The sequence below is a fragment of the Convolutriloba macropyga genome, unplaced genomic scaffold (genome assembly GCF_964194025.1).
Source record: "Convolutriloba macropyga unplaced genomic scaffold, txConMacr16.3 SCAFFOLD_1114, whole genome shotgun sequence".
Classification (NCBI taxonomy): domain Eukaryota; kingdom Metazoa; phylum Xenacoelomorpha; order Acoela; family Convolutidae; genus Convolutriloba; species Convolutriloba macropyga.
In genome coordinates, this window is record NW_027452643.1 from 9,068 (window position 1) to 34,888 (window position 25,821).

The following is a 25,821-nucleotide window of genomic DNA, read 5'->3' on the forward strand; positions in this document are numbered from 1 at the left end:
TTTTTAACCATTTCAGTTAATCTTCAGTTGTGTTATCAATTATTGGCTCTAAGTTAAAGATTATTACTATATGTTCTGTTATCTTTTTTCGATCTTTTCCGTTTGTGCCCTCTCCCAGTACGATATGCGCCCCCCAGTTACAGAGCACGTGTCATTGCATATAGTAAATTATTATGTAAGAATATGGCACGTGTGTCTGGGGGATGCAAATAATATATGCGCCCACTAAGCTGAGGGGGGGGGGCACAAACGGAAAAGATCCTTTTTTTTTAAAAAAAACTCATGGCTATAAACTCATAAATTTAAGGTATGCTTGGTTGGGGAACCCATGGTTGATATCAGTTCTAAGTTCAGTCAATTCTCAGAAAGTTTTAATACGATCAGGCTTGTACCCACAAATCACCACGGATCGAGCCAGTCAATCTTTGTTATCATCTAAATTGTTCGTTGGAGAATTAACTTCGCATATATATGGAAGGCTGTTTGTACACGAACACGTGCGCAGAAGTCCACCTGTTCCCACTTTTCCACAACCACAGGTCCTAGAATTGCCAAACTTGGGATAACCTGCGGCCCACTCATTGTGCTCGAAACTGATTGGTTGGAATTTTTTAGTTTCTCCCCAGAAAGGTATATCCATGTAATCATCAATGATGGGTCTGGTTGTAAAGTGCTCAAAACCCATCCAGTACGAGCCTGTCAAACAGAAATACATATCCAGTCCTCTTTGAAAGTGCCATTTCGATTTGGACCATTTCGTCCATACTAGCAATAATTTAATTTCACAAACATTGTCCTAACATATGTAAGAAAGGGCCTTTTATATATGCCCCAAAAATCCTAAAAGTCAAGATAAAAAAAGAACTGAAGCCTTAAAGCCAATTGCCACTTTGAAGTCCGTAGTGAACAAATATTTTTCAGGAACTGCGTTAAATTTTGTCACACAAAAAAATTGATAGCTGACTTTACCAGAATTTTTACATATAAATCGCCAATTTCTTTCCATTATGTCGTGGTTGGATACACATGTCGAAAAATTCGATAGATTGAATTTAAATTTAAATTGGAAAAAGAAAACATACAGAAAATAGCTCGTTTTCATAGTACTTATCTAGGCGAAAAAATAATTAGAAAATTGGAACATTTCAACAGTTTTTACTTGATTTGCATGTTGATAACTCATTGTTCGGAATTCCGATGGCGATTATTCTATATAGAGTCTTGACGACATTGGTTTTTTCAAGATGATAATAATTTTTATATGGGAGCATGGCAAAATATTTATACATATATATAAACATATGTATTTATATATATATATATATATATATATATATATATATATATATATATATATATACAAATATATAAGAGATTAAAATCGTAAGAAGAAGAAACTTTGCTCGAGAGATCGCTTGATGGTCGATACATAGGATTAAAATAGCACTCGATCAATTTGAAATTTTTCACAGCTCTTCAAAATAACGAGAAGTGTTTAAAAACAAACAGCAGAGCTGCATCAAATTCAGGTACATTTCGGTGAGATGAAATCAAATTTTATAAAATATATAAGTCATGATAAGTATCATCAGATCATCCCTACTGTTTTAAGTAATTTTGCATAAATTTGTTCTTCAAAATCTGTTTTGCTGTTCACAACTTCTTGTTGAAGTTCGTGAAGGCTCTGATATTTCAATTTTGGTTTTTCTGCGGTTGATATTGTTGCAATTGGTTTTTTCTTATTCGAGGGCGTCACATATGTGTTCTCAACTTGTGGTACTCCATCAAAAAGCGTCTCCTCAACTCTTGTCTCAATATCCCAATATCTTTAGTTAGTCTACTAATTTGATTTTGTAGAATAGTCCACTTCGATTATTCTGGATGCATGAAAGCTTTTTCTCAAACTGAAAGTCGCCATAGACTTCTTCGTCTTTTCATTGGGCTCGGTGAGAATAAGCTTGCGCAAATTAAAAATAGATCTGGATACTAGCGTTTCTGTATTAGCTCAACTGGATTTCTGGCCATGTTTTTGAATAATGGCGATGGCACGTTAAAAATGGTACAGGAATGCTCTAAATGTCACGTTGCGATTGGATTGACGTGCCCGCGTAACTATCTGAAGTGGTTTTCCAGCTAGTACAATATCACTTCGTAGATATACTCGTGATTCCAGATTTTAAATCTTGTTGATCCACACAATATATAAACTTGATCCACACGATAAATCACCACATACAGATTTGGAATCAATTTTTATAGTAAAGTGTTAGGTATTCCAAATCTTCTATCTGACCTGAAATAATTTCTAAGATGGTAATATTGTAATAAAAAAAACGACTTCCCTTTGGAGCCGTTCCCAAATGTCGGCTTTTGGCCCATAGAAGACTTTTTCAAGGCTATGTCTGTTTGTTAGACAATCCTTAATTCTAGTAACGAAATGTTGAAAATCATGAGTATTGTCAGGCGACCATCGTTATGAATGGTGCTTGAGTTGCATTTTACAACGATGTGTTCCAAGCGCTTTAGTCGAAATCAAATAACTGAGTTTGCGTGGAATGAATAGAAAACACTATAGTGAATTTCTCTCATTTGTTTTTGTTGCCTTTTTGTTTTTCTTATACTACTTTTGCTTCTAAACAGTGCTTTGCATTTGTCAGCTTTGCTAAATTTTATTTGATCAAGATAAGATATTTGTTCCAATTTCTATTCTGATTTCAGCACTGGTTGTCAAGTCACTCTGACAGAAAAGATAGTTTTTTTTACTGCGAAGCCAGTTCAACCGTTGTTAGATTAGTTTGTGTCAAAATTCATTCTTCGCAGTGCATCCGCGTGTGGAAGTTACTCTCCAAGTGTTTATTACTTCAACTCAAAAGTGATCCCAAAACTGCTATGGCCCTTTCTTCAATCGAAGACTCCAAAGACAACTTCCAGTGATTTTTGCACTGTTTTCGAAAAGTTCTGTTTAGTTGGAGACAATTGGTTTTTCGTTTTTACTAGATAGCAATTTATTTCACTAGATTGACTTTTTTTCAACAGGACCCCACCAATTTTTTTTTCACAGGGTTGATCAACAATAATGGCTTCTTTGTACCAACTGTAATCGGTACACTTATTTGTATTTTTTCTCCAAAAATTCTTGTTGCTTTTTGCCCTATGAGAAATTGCTTTTTCTCATGTCATTGGAGGGTAGTTTGTTGGAAAAATCGGTAATCGATCTCTCATAATAAGTGGCTAGCGCATCTAACTATTTGAGATAATTCTCGAGATTTTCTCGAGGTTTTCACGTGTAGTCGACTGTTCACAACGAGTATTTTGTTTGCCGAACTGCTCGTCGGTAGTTTCAATTACTGCACTTTTTTTTTGAAAAATCACAACGCGTATTGAGGAGCAATCTGAAATTTAGACTCTCGGTCTTCACGGCAACGGAAATTTCTGGTTCCTTATCATTATCATCTGGTAGTATAAGTGCTGCTAGAGGGTCATTCAATCATGAGAGAACATTTTAAATATCAACCGCTCCTCTTGACGATTGATACAGCTTTGAGTTTTTGACGTTACGACAACATGCTCCTTCTGTGGGACGTGCTATGAATTGTTCGTTTGATTCCCCTACACTTTACATTACCTATATATTTTTTGCCTTCTCTGCAATTACTACTCTGTCTTTTGAAGAACTGTTTTCTTGAATTCCTAATCTCATCTGTTCAAACAGAGTGTTTAACAGCTTCATAGAAATTACTATGTTCCGAAATCTAAGATTGCTCCTTGCCGAACGGTCCAAGAAAGAGGTTCGTTACATGTAGTTCTGTGATGGTTCAGTCAGTCTTGATTTTGTCCTTTTTTCTCCAGGCGTCATTTTGCCACAAAAAGACATGATACTGCAGATCCACAATTTGTGGTCTGGTGACACTGGTCAGTTTGTTTCAGTAAATTGAGTTTTAAATTAAAATTGAATCTGAGCTCATTTAGGTATTAGCTCGTCTTTTTAGTACTTATCGAAATTATTTAGATACATTTTTGATTACCAAAAATGTTTTAATTGATTGGCATGTGAAGAGATCTTAGATGTGTTTTTCTTTTTGATGAAATTATTTGAGTCTAATCGTGAGAATGAAAGAGTTTGTTTGAGAGATCGATTGATGGTTGATAAATAAGTTTTGTATAGCACCTAATCAAATTTGAATCTTTTGTGTTTCTTCAATTTTACCATAGCTCTTACGATAAAAAGCAATTCTTAATTAATCTAAATCATTTACGTTGTCTAAAGATTAGTTCAATTGCTTAAACTAAAGTTTCTAAAACTTGTTTAAGATACTTAATATCACACATACACTGAACATTCACACACTAACCACTCAGCGTTGAAAATGAATTCTTCTCTCATCGCTAGACGTCGCAAAATTTGCAACATTTCTTTGCAGAGACTCAGCTAAGATGCTGGACTTAATCTTCGCTCATGTTTTGATTTATAGATTTTTTATTTAAATTTACATGATTTTACTGACCTTTTTGCAGTTTAAAGTGCTTTTCCACTTTCACTATGTTCATGCTTGATACTGGATAAAACAGCGTGCTCTCATATTCTTGATAGGACCTGTAACAGCATCAAGAAATTGAATCTATTCTGTCTTAAATATGCTCAAATTTTGTTTGACTTTCCAATACTCTTAAATAAGAACATGATCTTTCGATGGACTATATCATATATTTTGTATTTTTCTTTTATATTTTTTTTGCAAAGTGAAAGCAATAGTATGTTGACTTTTACTACGTCTAACAGCTTTTCCAATCAGAAAGAAAAAATTTACACCTATACTCAGGTATAATTTGTCTGATTTAGCAAAAAATTAGTTGTAACTTAAACTTAAAATGAAATTAGCCTTTGTGTTTTCGTTATTCGATACTAACCGGGGGAACGGTTACTCAAAAAAAAATCAGTCGTGTCAAAACATTCTGTAAACCCTAAAACAAATTTGGCCCAGTAGTTCCCCAAGTGTGCAAAAGTTTTTGTCAGTCATAAAATTAAGTTTATTTTCACTCAAAAAATATTTACCTGCTAATTCAGCATAATTGTTTTTTGTTCACAGCATTTAATGGAGGACGCGTTTTAAGAATAGATGTCATTTGTTTGTATCTAATCAATTTGTATTCTCGATTCTTCTAGTGTATACTTTGCCTGAGACGGCTAAAAGTTTCATGTAGCTTTTAAATAGAAAAGAAATTTAAAATTGAGGGAGTTTGCTGTTTTCGTTTGCAGGCAACTTTTAATCATAGTTTAAAAATTAATTGCATTTAAACAACGGCACTTATGTTGATCCGACCCTCATGAGGGGGGAGGAACTATATAGTCAAATTGTTTTTTCCTTTCAGTCAATTTTGATCAATCGATATACTCATCGAAGAGATATGTGAGTGGTATCATCAAAAAGCCGTCCACCGTGGATTCCAAAAATTAATTTTAATTTTTCAATTTGGTTTTCTAGAGGGAGTTATCGTGGCTCAAATTTTTGTGATTATTAGACCGATTTGCTTTATTTTTATTCACAATTTCGGGAATTTTTGTAAAAATTTATCCATTTTAGAAATATATAAGAATTGTCAACAATTTTACTGTTGATTTAAATTCAAAGACAAAAATACTTTTGTTGACAATTTTGATTTATTTTTTTGGCTAAAATCTTGTCTAAAATTTTTCATCAAAAACTGCCCGAAAAGCCAATTTAGTCCACTTTGATTGAATTGCTGGAAGTGCACACCCAAAAAACAACTATCACAACCCTTTTAAACTACAAAGGGAGCTAGTCTTAATTCGATTCCCATTGAGTGTAGTCTGGAATCCAAACTTTGCCGCTTTTGCTAACTTTATGATTATCAAAAACGCAGCATTTGTTTTTGATCATCTATCTAACAAGTAATCTGGATATATAACAATAAAAACAATTGAATGTTTTTAGTGGACCAGAAGTATTAGCAGGGTTGTTTTTGGTGCAATCTTGGACTGCGGCAATCCAAAAATAGTTCGGATTGTAATCAGTCGGTCTTTTCTTAGAAATAATTCGATCTTTTTCATGTTAATCAAAGAACAGAACAATTCAAACCAAAGCTTACTGTTGATAGATACAACTGGCCTCCTGATTAGTACCAAATTAATGGACCTAGTTTCCTTAATCGAAAGACTATGGTCGTTTTGACTGTAGAATATGTTTGACTTTTAAATAATTAATGGCGTATTGAAAATTGTCACTATTTTTCTCTTAAATTGGACACATGTAGCTTTGTGCAAGCAAAGAAACAATGCTTCTTCCTACTCTTCTTTTTTGGGATAAAAATTATTGTTTTTTGCCGTTCTACGCGATAAGTTTTAGATATCTGGCTTTTATTCTACTAGATTTCACGAAAACTTTTTTTTGACTTTTAGGCATTGACCCATTTTTCACATTTTTGCTCAATTTATCACATTTTCGAATAATTGAGAGTTCACATATTATATTTTCAGCCTTCACAATAATGCACAATTGTACATATAAAAGTCTTCATATGTATAGCTTTTAGTTTTACCCCTTTCTCGAAGAACTTAATTGAACTTTTTACATTTGTCATTAATTGTCGTTTTTATTTTGTCCTCTTAGTCGTATTAAACTTTCTGATTAAATATGGTCTCATTAGTTTACTATGTAGAAACAAATAAGCCTATCTTCCAATTGTAGAAGATAGCTGATGTTTTTCATGACTTTAAAAACAATAGTTATCAAAAAAACAGATCCTTACTTTGCATGCATTTTTGCATGTTTGACTATTTGTTACCTAGTCTCGTCATTGACGGTCACATATGACATGACTGTTAATAGTGGAAGATTCAGATGTACCAAAATTTAATGTTTTTAAAGAATTCGTCATGAATTTACTGGCATCGGCATAGTTTTTTCGCAAAAAAATGGCTTCCGATTTTGGTCTTTTTTTGAAGTTTTTTTTGTAGACGTAAGACCTATTCTGAATGATTACAGGTCTCAAGTGCTTCTTTTGGACAAACAAACGGACCAATTTAACTTATTCATTTTGTAGCTAATGGACTTCATGACTTTGAAAAAAATTGTTTTCGAAAAAGGCAAATGATCTACTTAATTTTGCCTTTATTTATCTTTATGAAATCTGGTTGTTACCTACTCTCGTTATCAAGAGGTCGGGTGACAAATTATTGACGTTCGAGGAAGACATACTTTTCGGGACAAAAAACTGCTCTACGACTTCGAAAGCGTTTTCTCTTAAGTTTTAATTGATTTTTTTTGTTGACTCTATTTGTTGTTCTTTGTTGTAACTGCATAAAAAATTGGATAATAACAGGTCTTATTGTCCTCTTTGACAAAAACGTGTTAGGTGTCTGCAGTTGCTATCTAATTGCTTTCATTACATTGAAATTAATTGTTTTTGAAAATATATGCCTGTTTCTTAACTGCTGTTTTTTTGTTCTTATTTTGTCTAATTATAACCGAGCCTTATTATGGAGTGGTCACATATGTTTTCTAATGAAGCACATCTTAAAACTTTTTAAAAATGATCATAAAGTTTTGGATGTAATTATTGTTTGTTGTTATTGTTGTTTGGTTTTTTTGTTCGTCTTGACATGCTTTCTTAATAATCGCTGACCTCATTAATCTAATGCGTCCTTTTGTTTATTCCACTGAGTTATTTGATGCAGTTTTTTGTTCATACTCATTTTTTTGAAAAACAATTGTAATTTGGGGGGGGGGGGCTTTAAATCTGTTCTTCATTTGGTAAGAACTTATGCCCAAAATTTGGATGAGCGCTGTCAGAACTTTATGTGCGAACTCACATTACCGAGCCTCCTTGTCTTAGATTATAACCAATATCCTCTGTTCTATTTGCATTTTGTGACATCAAATCGTGTTTCATTTGCCTCCTAGTTTAAGGTAAACGCAAAAAGTTTAAGAGTTGAATTTATGTAAGGTGAAAGCAATGCTAAGCTCTAAAATAAACGCTAAAGCATGAACGTGGAATTTATGAAAAGTAATCACGGAACTAAACGCTAAGTAACAAACCATAAAAAATTAGGGCAGTTTTACGTACACGTGCATCCTGTTTCTAACCTGTGCTTAGCGTTGCCAATCAGAAATTATAATTTTTGCTTCCATCGTTATTTTGAATTTATACTTGTTGAAATTCTAAACCATGTTGGCCGCTGTCGCTGAGTGGAAGCAGAACATTTTGAGATCTGCAGAAAATGTTTAAAATTTGATAAGTGTGTTTAAATTAATTTTAGCTACCGCTCGTACATTATGAAAGTATTTTCAGCACTTGTAGACGCATTTCTCATAAAAAAAATCGGCCCATTTCTTTCAGTTTTTCAGCACATTTCTTTCAGTTTTTCAGCAAATTTCTTTCAGTTTTTCAGCACAATTCTTTCAGTTTTTCAGCACATTTCGTTCAGTTGTTCAGCACATTTCTTTCAGTTTTTCAGCACATTTCTTTTAGTTTTTCAGCACATTTCTTTCAGTTTTTCAGCACATTTCTTTTAGTTTTTCAGCACATTTCTTTCAGTTTTTCAGCACATTTCTTTCAGTTTTTCAGCAAATTTCTTTCAGTTTTTCAGCACAATTCTTTCAGTTTTTCAGCACATTTCGTTCAGTTGTTCAGCACATTTCTTTCAGTTTTTCAGCACATTTCTTTTAGTTTTTCAGCACATTTCTTTCAGTTTTTCAGCACATTTCTTTTAGTTTTTCAGCACATTTCTTTCAGTTTTTCAGCACATTTCTTTCAGTTTTTCAGCAACTTTCTTTCAGTTTTTCAGCACATTTCTTTCAGTTTTTCAGCACTTTTCTTTCAGTTTTTCAGCACATTTCTTTCAGTTTTTCAAAACATTTCTTTTAGTTTTTCAGCACATTTCTTTCAATTTTTCAGCACATTTCTTTGAGTTTTTCAGCACATTTCTTTTAGTTTTTCAGCACATTTCTATCAGTTTTTCAGCACATTTCTTTCAGTTTTTCAACACATTTTTTTCAGTTTTTCAGCACATTTCTATCAGTTTTTCAGCACATTTCTTTCAGTTTTTCAGCACACTTCTTTCAGTTTTTTAGCACATTTCTTTCAGTTTTTCAGCACATTTCTTTGAGTTTTTCAGCACATTTCATTTAGTTTTTCAGCACATTTCTATCAGTTTTTCAGCACATTTCTTTCAGTTTTTCAGCACATTTCTTTCAGTTTTTTAGCACATTTCTATCAGTTTTTCAGCACATTTCTTTCAGTTTTTCAGCACATTTCTTTCAGTTTTTTAGCACATTTCTTTCAGTTTTTCAGCACATTTCTTTCAGTTTTTCAGCAAGTTTCTTTCAGTTTTTCAGCACATTTCTTTCAGTTTTTCAGCACATTTCTTTCAGTTTTTCAGCAACTTTCTTTTAGTTTTTCAGCACATTTCTTTCAGTTTTTCAGCACATTTCTTTCAGTTTTTCAGCAACTTTCTTTCAGTTTTTCAGCACATTTCTTTCAGTTTTTCAGCACTTTTCTTTCAGTTTTTCAGCACATTTCTTTCAGTTTTTCAAAACATTTCTTTTAGTTTTTCAGCACATTTCTTTCAATTTTTCAGCACATTTCTTTGAGGTTTTCAGCACATTTCTTTTAGTTTTTCAACACATTTCTATTAGTTTTTCAGCACATTTCTTTCAGTTTTTCAGCACATTCCTTTCAGTTTTTCAGCACATTTCTATCAGTTTTTCAGCACATTTCTTTCAGTTTTTCAGCACATTTCTTTCAGTTTTTTGGCACATTTCTTTCAGTGTTTCAGCACATTTCTTTCAGTTTTTCAGCAACTTTCTTTCAGTTTTTCAATACATTTCTTTCAGTTTTTCAGCACATTTCTTTCAGTTGTTCAGCACATTTCTTTCAGTTTTTCAGCACATTTCTTTTAGTTTTTCAGCACATTTGTTTCAGTTTTTCAGCACATTTCTTTTAGTTTTTCAGCACATTTCTTTTAGTTTTCCAGCACATTTCTTACATAATTTCAGCATATATCTAACAAACACATATTGTTTTGTCAGGAGAGTCTCTGCATAACTTAAGCAATTAGAAATTCCTTGTTTCAACAGATTTTTGACATAATTCTAGCAACTGGGAACGTGACTTTACGCAAGGAAATTTTGGAAGAAGTATGAAGTAAGAGAACCATAAGTCATTTTTGTTTTTTCTTGTCTTTTTTTAGTAAAGAAATTAATTTAATTGATGATTGACAAAGATTCCACCCAAAACATGCACTTTATAACAATAAATCATAACAGTGAAATCGTAATTATTTTGACAATCCATAAATAAGAAAATTATACCAATACCAAGACTTTATAGAATTTTATTGGTTATGGAAAAGTAATAATACCAGTCTGTTTTTGCTTTCCTACAATTGGCAAGTACAATTACATGTCTTACTTGTCTAGAGATTTTTGATGAAGATATAGGGAACATTCGACAAAACTAATTAAAGTCTATGTTTCAACAATTTCTTATTTCAATTTTAAAAAATTGGAACAAACCAATAATATCGACTCAATCGAGTCTTGATCATTTAGCCTTAATGCGGTTGTTTTCTTTTTACCATCCCTATGTGTTCTATCTGTATTTTTTTAATAATTCTCATGTTTTTTGGCATCGGTTTTTTGGGATAAACGAATCTAGACGTTTTTTGGACAAATATAAGTTTTTTATATTGACTTTTTCTACATTTTTTATCCACCAATTAACATGTTTTGACAATTTTCCGTTCTCAATTACATTAAAACTGGATTGCAAACATTTTAACCGTTACGCCGCAAGTTCAAATCCACAAACCTCTGGACAAAGTTTTGGAAAAAAAACCGGTACCGTTTTATTACAGCACCTTCTCAATCCTGAAAATACCTCTACGCTACCACCGTCAATCAACCATTAAGACTCAGTACGCCCGTACTACGACCCGGTCTGAGTTCGGAGTTCTGAGTCCGGTTTTCATCTTAGATTTAAACCTTACCGTAGTACGTTTGGCCATCCGGTGTCATTCATCTACCCGGGTCGAGGTGTAAACCCTAAAAATTGCTTTAAAATGTAAGATTTGCGGCGAATTCGGTGAAAAGATATAAGGATTGCAATTTTTAGCATTGAATGCGATGAATGCGGTGGAAAAAAATAATTCAACGCTAAGAATCGCAAATCTTACGAAAATTCACCACTGAAAATCACTGTAAATTTTTATTTTCACCGCTTCGCGTCGGTATCGGTGAATTATTTTTTTTCACCGCTTAAGCGGTAAAAATAAAAATTTCACCGCTGTAAACCGCAAATCTTACAAAAATTCACCGCTAAAAACCAGAAATATTGCAAAAATTCACCGCTTTCACCGGATTCGTCGCAACAAGATGCGGGCGCCTTGCGGTGAACCCTATTTTTTTCACCACTAATTTTCGCAAATCTTACATTATTTTCCGACCAAACCTTGACCCGCGTAGTATTATATGCGGACTTTCTTTCCAAGACTCTTTTTTGGCAATAAATAAGCATGAAGAGAAAGTTAATAGTTGGTGAGCATTGTTGCCTACTTGCGACATGAATCCTGAGCAACATCAAATATGGTGACCCAATTCTGGTATTTGAAGCATCTGTCTCCAATGCCCATCACTGCAACAGTGCCATTGGGACAACTCGTGGGCCACCAACCCTTCAGTAAACAGAAATAAATGTTATTGTGAACATTAATTTAATATTTCTAAGATAACGGTGCAATAGTTTTTTTTTGGAGGGCAATTTACATGATTGGGATGTTTTTTCTTCAAATTCATTGTTCTTTTTTAAAGTTGATTTTAAAGTTTCAAAAGTACCTCACGTGCTAGAATTGATGGAGAATGATAAAATATATAAAAACAACTGATTCCATATATTAATCTTATTTCAATATGTCAGGAACAGTCTTTTTTTTAAAAAAATTGGCCATTTTGATAAAAAAATTAATGTTTATGTCAGAAAGACAGCTCGTCTGTTCCTAGCACAGAATATATCAACAAACTTCAAAGCTAGTAAAAAATTTTCGTTCTTCTGACTACTATTGTTGCGAAGCTCGAATTCAAGCCGTTTTTCTGGGGGCTACCTTGAGTACGGCTTTCTTTCAGTTGAAAAATGACCCCTCCAGAGCCCTTGGACATCAAAAACCCTTGATATAATTTCACCAGTTGTAAAAGAGAAAGCGTTGTCAGTCATTTGGCAGTTTGAAACTTTTCGAGAAACTTTAAATTCTACAAAGGCAATCAGTTGCAACGAAAATTTGGCTTAAGAAACACTGGGACAGAAATATGCAAGAAAATTTCTGTAATCTGGTTATTCGCTAGAAATACGAAAGAAACCAGTGATTGGAGATATTCCTTAATTGTTTTTCTGTTCTTCTGTATTTTAAACTGTTTTTCTGTTCAGGGTTAAAGTTCTTTTTCTACGGGATGGTGTTTTCAATTGCCATTTAGTCCCTCATTTTAGCTATTTTTGGCTGCTTTCTATCCTAATGGCAGGATTTTTACATAAGAAGTTAATCTTGCAAGAAAAACTCTGTTTTATATGATCTTATAAGATTAACTTTTTTAGCAAGAAATTTGCAAGATCTTTCAAGATTAATTTCTGTTTTTGACTCGCCTATCAATCAAACCACGCTGGCGGAATCTGTATATTCAATCAGTTTTTTTTTCAAACTCGTAAAAGGATGTTTAAAAGTCAGCCAAAAATCACAATAGAAACATTTCCCCAAATTTTTAAATCTCAGCTAAGACCAACTTTTGTTCAATTAGAACCCTAATTGATAAGAGTACTTCGTCATCTCGTAAGTTGCAACAAATTAGAGAAAGTTCTGTCTCGCTAGAAAATTTTTCATTCGAAGTAAAAAGAAGAAGAAAAATGAAAGTATTTTTTGCTTGCAGAAAAAAACCCCCACGGAAAAAAACCCCCACTTCATTTTTGATAGGAAATAAACCGCCACGGAAAAAAACCCCCACGGAAATAAACCCCCACGGAAATAGCCCCCACTTTACTATTAAAGAGCTGCGCATTTAGCGCGTTTGGCCATGCCTCGCGGGCCATGGCCATGCCTCAGCGGCCCGTGGGAATTGATATGAACCTATCACAACCAAACAAATTATCTCAACCGAAATTCAATTTTAAAATGGGGGTTTATTTCCGTGGGGGTTTATTTCCGTGGGGGTTTATTTCCGTGGGGGTTATTTTCCGTGGGGGTTTATTTCCTATCGAAAATTAAGTGGGGTTTTTTTCCATGAGGGTTTTTTTTCCTAGACCCGTAAAAATCATTAGGAGCTCGACTCAATAGAAAAATATCAATTTGTATTTATTAAGCCAAAAAAAGTTGAAGAAGAAATCTATTTTTTATGTTTTCCCTAGACAGTTATTGTAAGCAGATGTTATATTTTCGGATGTCCCTTGAAGAAGGAGTTCTGTTTTTTATGTGAAATAAAACCTCTAAACACAAGAAGGTACGTAATGGGGGGGTTTCGTATGCAGTGTTTGATGCAGATTCTTCCAGTTTTCTGCTGATCGAAATTACTATTGAGCAGGATTTTATTGGAACGCTTACATTTGAAGGTCAATCGAAGTAACAAATGCCATTTATCTTTCAGGTTCCGCGATATAACTTTCAGGTTTCGCGCAAAAACACGCAGTGATCTATTAAATTAATTAATTAATTTTTAAAAGTAATTTTTGAAGTATTTTATATGTTCATACATTTGACCTGTTCCGTTGAACAAAACAATCAATAACACAGAAGAGCTACTTTGGGTGCAAAAAAAGAGCATTATAGACGGCAAAGAAACCCTTAGAAAGCAGAACCAAAAAATTCTATTTTTTCATGATATTTCTTTCTTTTTCTGGAAACAAGGTATTCTATATTATTTGTTCTTCAGGAGTAGCACAGTTGATTAGTTGAATACCATTACTATACTATAAAATATAACAGATCAAAGCATGTACAAAGTTAGTGTTCTCAAGAACGGTGACTGAAAGAGAGACATCAGAAACGCATTTAAAACGCACGTTTTTAAAGGAATGTTTTCGAAATGTAGGCTCTATTTTTCTACTTGTTCGCTGCGAACTAAAACCCGCCGATTTAATACAATAGTTTAATAAAGTAGTTAGGTTCTCAAAAATTTGTGAAGATGCTCAGAATTGAAAAAAAAACTCTATTCCAAAATACAGAATTTTGTCACTGAATGAGAATGAAGAAAATAAAAGAGACGATTTTGAACACAACATGACAAAATCGTCTTCTTTTGACTTGACAACTCGGCTTCACGTCAAAAAACAGAAGAGAAATGCGGTTGAGAGGTGGGGCGAGGAATTTTTTTGTTGAGTGGGTCAAAGGAGCTATCTGTACAATGATACCTGCTAATCAACCTTGATACGTGAGAGATCAAAAATGGAGCTTGTCGAAACAGTGGAAAGATGTTTTTTGTTCCCATCACATGATTTTGATTTTCACCATTCTGTAGGACAAAATTCTTCGGTTGGCGTCCTACTCTTAGTGAAAAAGTGCAGATGACAAACTCAAAATCGTCCGGTCAATTATTGCTCAGACAATCCGTTTTTTGGGTTCAGCATTTTTCTTATTGCTGGGTGTAATTATTTTCAAAATGCCTCGGGTAATATTTATCAGTGTGGAGAAAAAGCAGTTTTTTGCAGGGCTGTTTGATTTCGGTGTATGGGACAAGAGCATCATGATTGAGGGGTATTGGTTTCCTGAATAGAAAGAAGGTCAAAACATTCTGATTGCATGGATCGTCGATTTCTAACCGGATAAAGCCTACCTTTCTATAAAAGAGTTACATCACATTAAAGACGCCTTAAAGACATGTGTTTGTTATAAAAACAACAAAAAAGCAGGTATTTTTTGAAGACCGTCGTGTCTGAAACTTTAGACGAAGGTTAATCGACCAAAACTAAAATTGTCTTTGAAATAATTAATGACAAAGGAGTGGTTTTGCCCGAAGCAGCCAATTATTCGTTGTCTCCTACAAGAAAATCGAAAAACAATAGTTTTTTGTCAGTACTCAATTGTTTCCAAGTATTTTAGCAATATAAGGGAATTTTTTTTTGGATTTGATGTTTTTGTCACGCGGATTCCATTTCATGACTTTTTGTTATACTTACAATTGTACACCAAACAAAAAATTTTTTCCTAATCATTCCGCTCAAACTTACAAAAATTATCAGTTGAAAGCTCAGACCGAATTTTGTATTTTAAATCCGAAGTTAAAAGGGTTTGAATGCGGGTTTGGACGCAAATATGGTTTTCCTGTCTGTTTCGGATCATTATATATTTTGTTATCAAGGAAACAAATATTTGTCTTCTTCACTTTCGATCAGTATCGCATACTCATGCATGAGTTTGCGATGATCTCTAAACCCGGATTCTGGTAAAAATTACTTGGTTCATTTTCTCAGAAAAACACCAGTTGATTGATTTTTTTGGATTTATAAGTTATCGTAATTTCAAATTAATTATTTAAACGGCTTTGGTGAAAATATGTTGAAAAAAAAATAAGTCTGGAAGAAAGTAAAATAGAGGAGTAACTAAAATAAAAGACAAGGGTCTCAAAAACTGTTTCTATAAAGTTTTTTTGTTAAAATTACGTTAATTCTTTTACCAAACCATTTTTGAAAAAAAAAATTTTCAACTGAACGTCTCTTAATATATACAAACAATTTAATTTCTTGCTGCTGCGATGCATCTCAGATAATGCATTGAAAAAATTATGTTTAATTGTTGCGCTCCTGTAAAAAATTAGATTCAAAGATGACGGGCTCAAATTAAGTCTGAGCAGAATACGGTTACACTTTTGTAGCTTATAACTGGTAATTATTATAGTAGTATACACACTATTTGTTCATAAGCTAGTTTGCAGCTAAAAATCACAAACCAATTTAGCTTAGCGGTTTCGGCTTGCTACGCAAATTAAATGTTTCAAGTACCCACGCAGAAATTCGAGTCGCTTATAAAGCAAACCTTGTCGGCGGGAGTTATTATGAGCATGTTAATCTTCATGCAGTAATTTGAACTCAAAAATCAAGATTGGGCCGCGTAATTTGGGACATGAACAGAGTACTGGCCATCCTGAAAAACAGAATGTCTTAACTGATTCAGCGCTGCTTTTCTCTGCCAACAACCTCGTGGCCATTTTTCCAAAAAATGATGAACAAGTTTCTATATAGTAGCCACTATGCCGCCAATTTTCTGCAAAAAAAGAACGATCATTAACGACCTCTGTAAAATTACAATGATTGATCGATAGGACACAAATTTCTCGTCCGGGTTCCGTATGAAATTCAAAATTTCCGAAGATAGTATTCAACAGGGTACTTTCATATTTATACCCTTCTTCTTGAAAACAATCTACAGAAAAATGGTGAAGTCTTATTGTGCCGAAGTAAAAATGTACCTGCTAACTTAGTTTTTGTTTGGAATTATTAGATTTTTTTCCTGGGATCTAATTTTGCGAGTATAATTTTTTTATACTAATATATGTGACCAGAATGTGCGAGTTTATTTCCATTTTTTAAACTGAAAATCAAAAGATACTGAAAATAAAACTAATTTGTTTCTTTACTTTTTCTGGATATTTTCTAATGAATTCTGGTTTTTTCCATCGGCTTTGTTTTTTGATCCAGCAGTGGCATTCATAATACCAGGTGTGACTTCCATCGTTGATCCAGACTCGGTTTAACTTCCATCTATCATTCAAGATTACTGAGGGATCTTTCGGGTTTTTGCTGAAGCCAATTTCGAAATCACTAATTTCGTTGCCATTCTTGCCCTTAAAGTTCTCGAAAGTCGCCAGAACGGTTTTGTTTTCACCTGCTGCAATTTTGCCCTCAGTTTCGTTGTTAACCATTTGGTAATTATCGTTGTTTAAATCGACGTACACGTCATTCGTAGTTTCTGAAATCAACCTGCGGATGATTATTAAACAGTGAGTGGAGCCCGGGGGGAGGATTTTCCCGGAAAATAACGGGGAAAAGAGTGTAAAGAGTGTAAAAATTAAAAAATTACCCCCCTATTTCTCCGCTTAATTAACGGTGTAAGAGTGTAATTTTAAGAGTGTAATTTTAAATAATAAGAGTGTAAATTCAAATAATAATTCCACTTTCAATTTTCTTTTACACTTTTTCTTTTACACCTTTAAATTATTTTTACACTCTTTATATTCCACCTGTACATTAATTTTACACTCTTATATTCCATCTTTAAATTATTTTTACACTCTTCCACTCTTAATTTTAAAATTATACTCTTCATAATTACACTCTTACACCGCTAATTAAGCGGATTTTTACACTCTTTACACTCTTTTCCCCGGTCATTATAATTGGAATAAAAGTGTATTTTTTTTTAATTTTTACACTCTTCCACTCTCTATTTCTTATTACACTTTTCATTATTACACTCTTACACCACTATTTACACTCTTTACACTCTTTTCCCCGTTATTTTCCGGGAAAATCTTCCTCTTTACAGCTGAAAATTATCAATAAATTTTGAGAGCTGAAATAGGTTAAATACTGCCGGAAAAAATCTACAGTTGAACTAACGAACAACTTTTTGAGATTTTCCAGTATGTTCTGGGTGTGTTTCCCTCCTCCTTCTCTCAACCGGGATGGGGACCGGCTACGGCGGAGTTACAAACAAACAACTATAGGAGATTTTGAGCAGAGCATTCGGTAAAAGACCGGGCTCAAACTCCATCTCCGAACAAAATAATACAAATTAAATTGGATTTAACAGCAGAAATTTAAACTCTATACATAAATCATCCAATAGATACATAGAAATGCATACAGATCCGATAAAACTTAAATATTTTTTAAAACAAAGTCAGCGAAAAAGTCGAAATTTCCGTGTGAGATATCTACTTTTTTTGTAGTCCAGTTAGGCGAACAATTCTTTTTGCGCTACAACCTACATACTACTGGTAGTCTGGAATATCAATTTGGTTCGCTTTGAACAATTCCTTGACCCGACGAAAAAGACCTATTTTTAAAATTAATTATTCGAAATAATCGCAAATTTCCGTACGAAAAACTAACTTCTTTTCTATGCAAGCTATAGTAAAAATTCTTTTTGTTTGAGACTCTATATATACAAGGGATACTCCATACCAAGTTTGGATTGATTTCAACTTTTTTTGACCTAATCAAAAAGACCTTTTTTAAAAAATTATTTAAAATTAATTATTCGAATTAATCGGAAATTACCGTACGAAAAACTAACTTTTTTCCTAGGCAAGCTATACCAAAAATTCTTTTTGTTTTACACTCTAGATACACTGGTGATACTCCATACCGAGTTTAGTTCGATTTGGACAACTCTAAGACCTAATCAAAAAGACCAATTTTTTAAATTACTTATTTGAATTATTAGCAAAGTTCCGTATCAAAACTAACTTTTTTCCTAGCCAAGCTCTGTCAAAAATTCTTTTTGTTTTACAATCCAGTTATCCATGGTATACTCGATACCGAGTTTGGTTCGATTTGGACAACTCCTTGACCATATGAAAAATACTATATTTAAAAATTAATTACTTGAAATAATAGCAAATTTCCGTATGAAATAATTACTTTTTTCCTAGGCAAGCTATACCAAAAATTATTTTTGCACTACAACCTACATACTACTGGTAGTCTGGGATATCAATTTGATTCGCTTTGAACAACTACTTGTCCCGACGAAAAAGACCTATTTTTAAAATTAATTAATCGAATTAATCGCAAATTTCCGTACGACAAACTAACTTCTTTTCTATGCAAGCTATAGTAAAAAGTCTTTTTGTTTGAGAATCTATATATACAAGGGATACTCCATGCCAAGTTTGGATTGACTTCAAAAACTTTTTGACCTAATCAAAAAGACCCTTTTTAAATATTTAATTAAAATTAATTATTCGAATTAATAGGAAATTAATGTACGAAAAACTAACTTTTTTCCTAGGCAAGCTATGCCAAAAATTCTTTTTGTTTTACAATCTAGCTACCCATGGGATACTCGATACCGAGTTTGGATCGCTTTGGACAACTCCTTGACCATATGAAAAATACTATGTTTAAAAATTAATTATTTGAAATAATAGCAAATTTCCGTATGAAATACTTATTTTTTTCCTAGGCAAGCTATACCAAAAATTCTTTTTGCACTACAATCTTTATACTACTGGTAGTCTGGGATATCAATTTGGTTTGCTTTGAACAACTCCTTGACCCGACGAAAAAGACCTATTTTTAAAATTCGTTATTTGCGAAATTCGCAAACTTACGTATGAAAAACTAACTTTTTTCCTAGGCAAGCTATACCAAAAATTCTTTTTGTTTCATTGTTTCACAATCTAGTTATCCATGGGACACTCGATACCGAGTTTGGATTGACTTCAACATTTTTTGACCTAATCAAAAAGACCTTTTTTTAAAAATTATTCAAAATTAATTAATCGAATTAATCGGAAATTAACGTACGAAAAACTAACTCTTTTCCAAAGCAAGCTAAACCAAAAATTCTTTTTGTTTTACAATCTAGTTACCCATGGGACACTCAATACCGAGTTTGGTTCAATTTGAACAACTCCTTGACCCGACGAAAAAGACCTATTTTTAAAATTCGTTATTTGCGAAATTCGCAAATTTCCGTATGAAATACTAACTTTTTTCCTAGGCAAGCTATACCAAAAATTTTTTTTGTTTTACAATCTAGTTACCCATGGGATACTCGATACCGAGTTTAGTTCGATTTGAACAACTCCTTGACCCGACGAAAAAGACCTATTTTTAAAATTCGTTTTTTTACGAAATTCGCAAATTTACGTATGAAAAACTAACCTTTTTCCTAGGCAAGCTATACCAAAAATTCTTTTTGTTTTACAATCTAGTTACCCATGGGATACTCGATAACGAGTTTGGTTCGATTTGGACATCTCCTTGACCCGATAAAATTCAACTATTTTTTAAAATAAAGTCAGCGAAAAAGTCGAAACTTCCGTGTGAGATATCTTCTTTTTTTGTAGGGCAGTTAGGCGAATCATTCTTTTTGCACTACAACCTACATACTACTGGTAGTATGGGATATCAATTTGGTTCGCTTTGAACAACTCCTTGACCCGATGAAAATGACCTATTTTTAAAATTCGTTATTTGCGAAATTCGCAAATTTACAATCCGACCAAGATGATTTTATGAACCAGACCGAAGAGAAAAATCGACCGCACGCCAACTACGTCCCCAACATGAGGTGCACAAAAATCCCAGCGGGGTGAAACCGACTGACCGGGTTCTCAACGGGGCAGGGGGTGGGTGGTGCACCTCATGCGGGCCCGAGGCCCTCACCTTAGAATAATAGTAAGACTGAAATAGACTTTTTTCCTAGGCAAGCTATACCAAAAAATCTTTTTGTTTTACAGTCTAGTTACCCACGGGATACTCGATACCGAGTTTGGTTCGATTTGAACAACTCCTTGACCATATGAAAAATACTATATTTCAAAATTAAATATTTGAAATAAAAGCAAATTTCCGTATGAAAAACTAACTTTTTTCCTAGGCAAGCTATACCAAAAATTCTTTTTTTTACAATCTAGTTACCCATGGGATACTCCATACTTCAAAAATAGTTTTCGTTTTACAATCTAAATACACTGCTGATTCTCCATACCGAGTTTAGTTCGATTTGGACAACTCTAAGACCTAATCAAAAAGACCAATTTTTTAAATTACTTATTTGAATTATTAGCAAATTTCCGTATCAAATTCTAACTTTTTTCCTAGGCAAGCTATACCAAAAATTCTTTTTGCACTACAACCTACATTCTACTGGTAGTCTGTGATATCAATTTGGTTTGCTTTGAACAACTCCTTGACCCGACGAAAAATACCTATTTTTAAAATTCGTTATTTGCGAAATTCGCAAATTTCCGTATGAAAAACTAAACTTTTTCCTAGGCAAGCTATACCAAAAATTCTTTTTGCACTACAACCTACATACTACTGGTAGTCTGCGATATCATTTTGGTTTGCTTTGAACAACTCCTTGACCCGACGAAAAAGACCTATTTTTAAAATTCGTTATTTGCGAAATTCGCAAATTTCCGTATGAAAAACTATATTTTTTTCTAGGCAACCTATACCAAAAATTCTTCTTGCACTCCAACCTACAAACTACTGGTAGTCTGGGATATCAATTTGGTTTGCTTTGAACAACTCCTTGACCCGACGAAAAAGACAGGTTTTTAAAATTAATTATTCGAAATAATCGCAAATTTCCGTACGAAAAACTAACTTCTTTTCTATGCAAGCTATAGTAAAAATTCTTTTTGTTTGAGACTCTCTATATACAGTAGATACTCCATACCGGTTTGGTTTGATTTGGACAACTCCTTGACCCGATGAAAAAGACCTATTTTCAAATATACTTATTTAAAATTATTCAGAAATAATCCCAAATTTCCTTATGAAATACTAACTCTATTCCTAGGCAACCTATACCAAAAATTCTTTTTGTTTTAGACTCTAGGTACACAGGGAATACTCCATACCAATATTGGTTCGATTTGGACAACTCTAAGACCTAATCAAAAAGACCTATTTTTTTAAATTACTTATTTGAATTAATAGCTAATTCCCGTATGAAATACTAACTTTTTTCCTAGGAAACCTATACCAAAAAACTCTTTTTGTTTTAGACTCTATAAACACTGGTGATACTCCATACCGGGTTTGGTTTGATTTGGACAACTCCTTGACCCGATGAAAAACACCTATTTTCAAAAATACTTACTTAAAATTATTCGGAAATAATCGCAAATTTCCGTATGAAATGCTAACTTTTTAACTAGCCAAGTTCTGCCAAAAATTCTTTTGTTTTAGACTCTAGGTACACAGGGGATACTCCATACCAAAATTGGTTCGATTTGGACAACTCTAAGACCTAATCAAAAAGACCTATTTTTTAAATTACTTATTTGAATTAATAGCAAATTCCCGTATGAAATATTAACTTTTTTCCTAGGAACCGGGTTTGGTTTGATTTGGACAACTCTAAGACCTAATCAAAAAGACCAATTTTTTAAATTACTTATTTGAATTATTAGCAAATTTCCGTATCAAATACTAACTTTTTTCCTAGGCAAGCTATAACAAAAATTCTTTTTGCACTACAACCTACATTCTACTGGTAGTCTGGGATATCAATTTGGTTTGCTTTGAACAACTCCTTGACCCGACGAAAAATACCTATTTTTAAAATTCGTTATTTGCGAAATTCGCAAATTTCCGTATGAAAAACTGAACTTTTTCCTAGGCAAGCTATACCAAAAATTCTTTTTGTTTTACAGTCTAGTTACCCACGGGATACTCGATACCGAGTTTGGTTCGATTTGAACAACTCCTTGACCATATGAAAAATACTATATTTCAAAATTAAATATTTGAAATAAAAGCAAATTTCCGTATGAAAAACTAACTTTTTTCCTAGGCAAGCTATACCAAAAATTCTTTTTTTTTACAATCTAGTTACCCATGGGATACTCCATACTTCAAAAATAGTTTTCATTTTACAATCTAAATACACTGCTGATTCTCCATACCGAGTTTAGTTCGATTTGGACAACTCTAAGACCTAATCAAAAAGACCAATTTTTTAAATTACTTATTTGAATTATTAGCAAATTTCCGTATCAAATACTAACTTTTTTCCTAGGCAAGCTATACCAAAAATTCTTTTTGCACTACAACCTACATTCTACTGGTAGTCTGGGATATCAATTTGGTTTGCTTTGAACAACTCCTTGACCCGACGAAAAATACCTAATTTTAAAATTCGTTATTTGCGAAATTCGCAAATTTCCGTATGAAAAACTAAACTTTTTCCTAGGCAAGCTATACCAAAAATTCTTTTTGCACTACAACTTACATACTACTGGTAGTCTGCGATATCATTTTGGTTTGCTTTGAACAACTCCTTGACCCGACGAAAAAGACCTATTTTTAAAATTCGTTATTTGCGAAATTCGCAAATTTCCGTATGAAAAACTATATTTTTTTTCTAGGCAAGCTATACCAAAAATTCTTCTTGCACTACACCCTACATACTACTGGTAGTCTGGGATATCATTTTGGTTCGCTTTGAACAATTCCTTGACCCGACAAAAAAGACCTATTTTTAAAATTCGTTATTTGCGAAATTCGCAAATTTCTGTATGAAAAACTAAACTTTTTCCTAGGCAAGCTATAACAAAAATTCTTTTTGCACTACAACCTACAAACTACTGGTAATCTGGGATATCAGTTTGGTTCGCTTTGAACAACTCCTTGACCCGACGAAAAAGACAGATTTTTAAAATTAATTATTCGAAATAATCGCAAATTTCCGTACGAAAAACTAACTTCTTTTCTATGCGAACTATAGTAAAAATTCTTTTCGTTTGAGACTCTATATATACAGTAGATACTCCATACCGGGTTTGGTTTGATTTGGACAACTCCTTGGCCCGATGAAAAAGACCTATTTTCAAATATACTTATTTAAAATTATTCAGAAATATTCCCAAATTTCCTTATGAAATACTAACTCTATTCCTAGGCAACATATACCAAAAATTCTTTTTGTTTTAGACTCTAGGTACACAGGGGATACTCCATACCAAAATTGGTTTGATTTGGACAACTCTAAGACCTAATCAAAAAGACCTATTTTTTAAATTACTTATTTGAATTAATAGCAAATTCCCGTATGAAATATTAACTTTTTTCCTAGGAACCGGGTTTGGTTTGATTTGGACAACTCTAAGACCTAATCAAAAAGACCAATTTTTTAAATTACTTATTTGAATTATTAGCAAATTTCCGTATCAAATACTAACTTTTTTCCTAGGCAAGCTATAACAAAAATTCTTTTTGCACTACAACCTACATTCTACTGGTAGTCTGGGATATCAATTTGGTTTGCTTTGAACAACTCCTCGACCCGACGAAAAATACCTATTTTTAAAATTCGTTATTTGCGAAATTCGGAAATTTCCGTATGAAAAACTGAACTTTTTCCTAGGCAAGCTATACCAAAAATTCTTTTTGTTTTACAGTCTAGTTACCCACGGGATACTCGATACCGAGTTTGGTTCGATTTGAACAACTCCTTGACCATATGAAAAATACTATATTTCAAAATTAAATATTTGAAATAAAAGCAAATTTCCGTATGAAAAACTAACTTTTTTCCTAGGCAAGCTATACCAAAAATTCTTTTTTTTTACAATCTAGTTACCCATGGGATACTCCATACTTCAAAAATAGTTTTCATTTTACAATCTAAATACACTGCTGATTCTCCATACCGAGTTTAGTTCGATTTGGACAACTCTAAGACCTAATCAAAAAGACCAATTTTTTAAATTACTTATTTGAATTATTAGCAAATTTCCGTATCAAATACTAACTTTTTTCCTAGGCAAGCTATACCAAAAATTCTTTTTGCACTACAACCTACATTCTACTGGTAGTCTGGGATATCAATTTGGTTTGCTTTGAACAACTCCTTGACCCGACGAAAAATACCTAATTTTAAAATTCGTTATTTGCGAAATTCGCAAATTTCCGTATGAAAAACTAAACTTTTTCCTAGGCAAGCTATACCAAAAATTCTTTTTGCGCTACAACTTACATACTACTGGTAGTCTGCGATATCATTTTGGTTTGCTTTGAACAACTCCTTGACCCGACGAAAAAGACCTATTTTTAAAATTCGTTATTTGCGAAATTCGCAAATTTCCGTATGAAAAACTATATTTTTTTCTAGGCAAGCTATACCAAAAATTCTTCTTGCACTACACCCTACATACTACTGGTAGTCTGGGATATCATTTTGGTTCGCTTTGAACAATTCCTTGACCCGACAAAAAAGACCTATTTTTAAAATTCGTTATTTGCGAAATTCGCAAATTTCTGTATGAAAAACTAAACTTTTTCCTAGGCAAGCTATAACAAAAATTCTTTTTGCACTACAACCTACAAACTACTGGTAATCTGGGATATCAGTTTGGTTCGCTTTGAACAACTCCTTGACCCGACGAAAAAGACAGATTTTTAAAATTAATTATTCGAAATAATCGCAAATTTCCGTACGAAAAACTAACTTCTTTTCTATGCAAGCTATAGTAAAAATTCTTTTCGTTTGAGACTCTATATATACAGTAGATACTCCATACCGGGTTTGGTTTGATTTGGACAACTCCTTGACCCGATGAAAAAGACCTATTTTCAAATATACTTATTTAAAATTATTCAGAAATATTCCCAAATTTCCTTATGAAATACTAACTCTATTCCTAGGCAACATATACCAAAAATTCTTTTTGTTTTAGACTCTAGGTACACAGGGAATACTCCATACCAAAATTGGTTTGATTTGGACAACTCTAAGACCTAATCAAAAAGACCTATTTTTTTAAATTACTTATTTGAATTAATAGCTAATTCCCGTATGAAATACTAACTTTTTTCCTAGGAAACCTATACCAAAAAACTCTTTTTGTTTTAGACTCTATAAACACTGGTGATACTCCATACCGGGTTTGGTTTGATTTGGACAACTCCTTGACCCGATGAAAAACACATATTTTCAAAAATACTTACTTAAAATTATTCGGAAATAATCGCAAATTTCCGTATGAAATGCTAACTTTTTAACTAGCCAAGTTCTGCCAAAAATTCTTTTGTTTTAGACTCTAGGTACACAGGGGATACTCCATACCAAAATTTGTTTGATTT

General features: G+C 33.0%; 1 protein-coding gene across 1 annotated transcript; it reads right to left on the bottom strand.

Annotated features, from left to right (window-relative positions):
• Positions 1–401: 401 nt before the first annotated feature.
• On the bottom strand, positions 402–16,940 carry LOC142357683 (uncharacterized). The gene is made up of 4 exons (XM_075409237.1): positions 16,629–16,940; positions 11,574–11,692; positions 4,506–4,594; positions 402–696 (listed from the first exon to the last, which is right to left on the bottom strand). The coding sequence occupies exons 1-4, from the start codon at positions 16,911–16,913 to the stop codon at positions 419–421; spliced, it is 771 nt and encodes a 256-aa protein (XP_075265352.1). The 5' UTR covers positions 16,914–16,940; the 3' UTR covers positions 402–418.
• Between the last annotated feature and the right edge of the window lie 8,881 nt (positions 16,941–25,821).

Excerpts from the sequence above, each read along its gene's own strand:
- LOC142357683 (XM_075409237.1), bottom strand. The coding sequence starts at position 16,913 with ATGGTTAACAACGAAACTGAGGGCAAAATTGCAGCAGGTGAAAACAAA. Across the intron at positions 11,693-16,628 it reads TTAGAAAATATCCAGAAAAA|GGTTGGTGGCCCACGAGTTG; the intron begins GTAAAGAAACAA and ends TGTTTACTGAAG. Across the intron at positions 4,595-11,573 it reads GCTCAGGATTCATGTCGCAA|GTCCTATCAAGAATATGAGA; the intron begins GTAGGCAACAAT and ends ATGCTGTTACAG.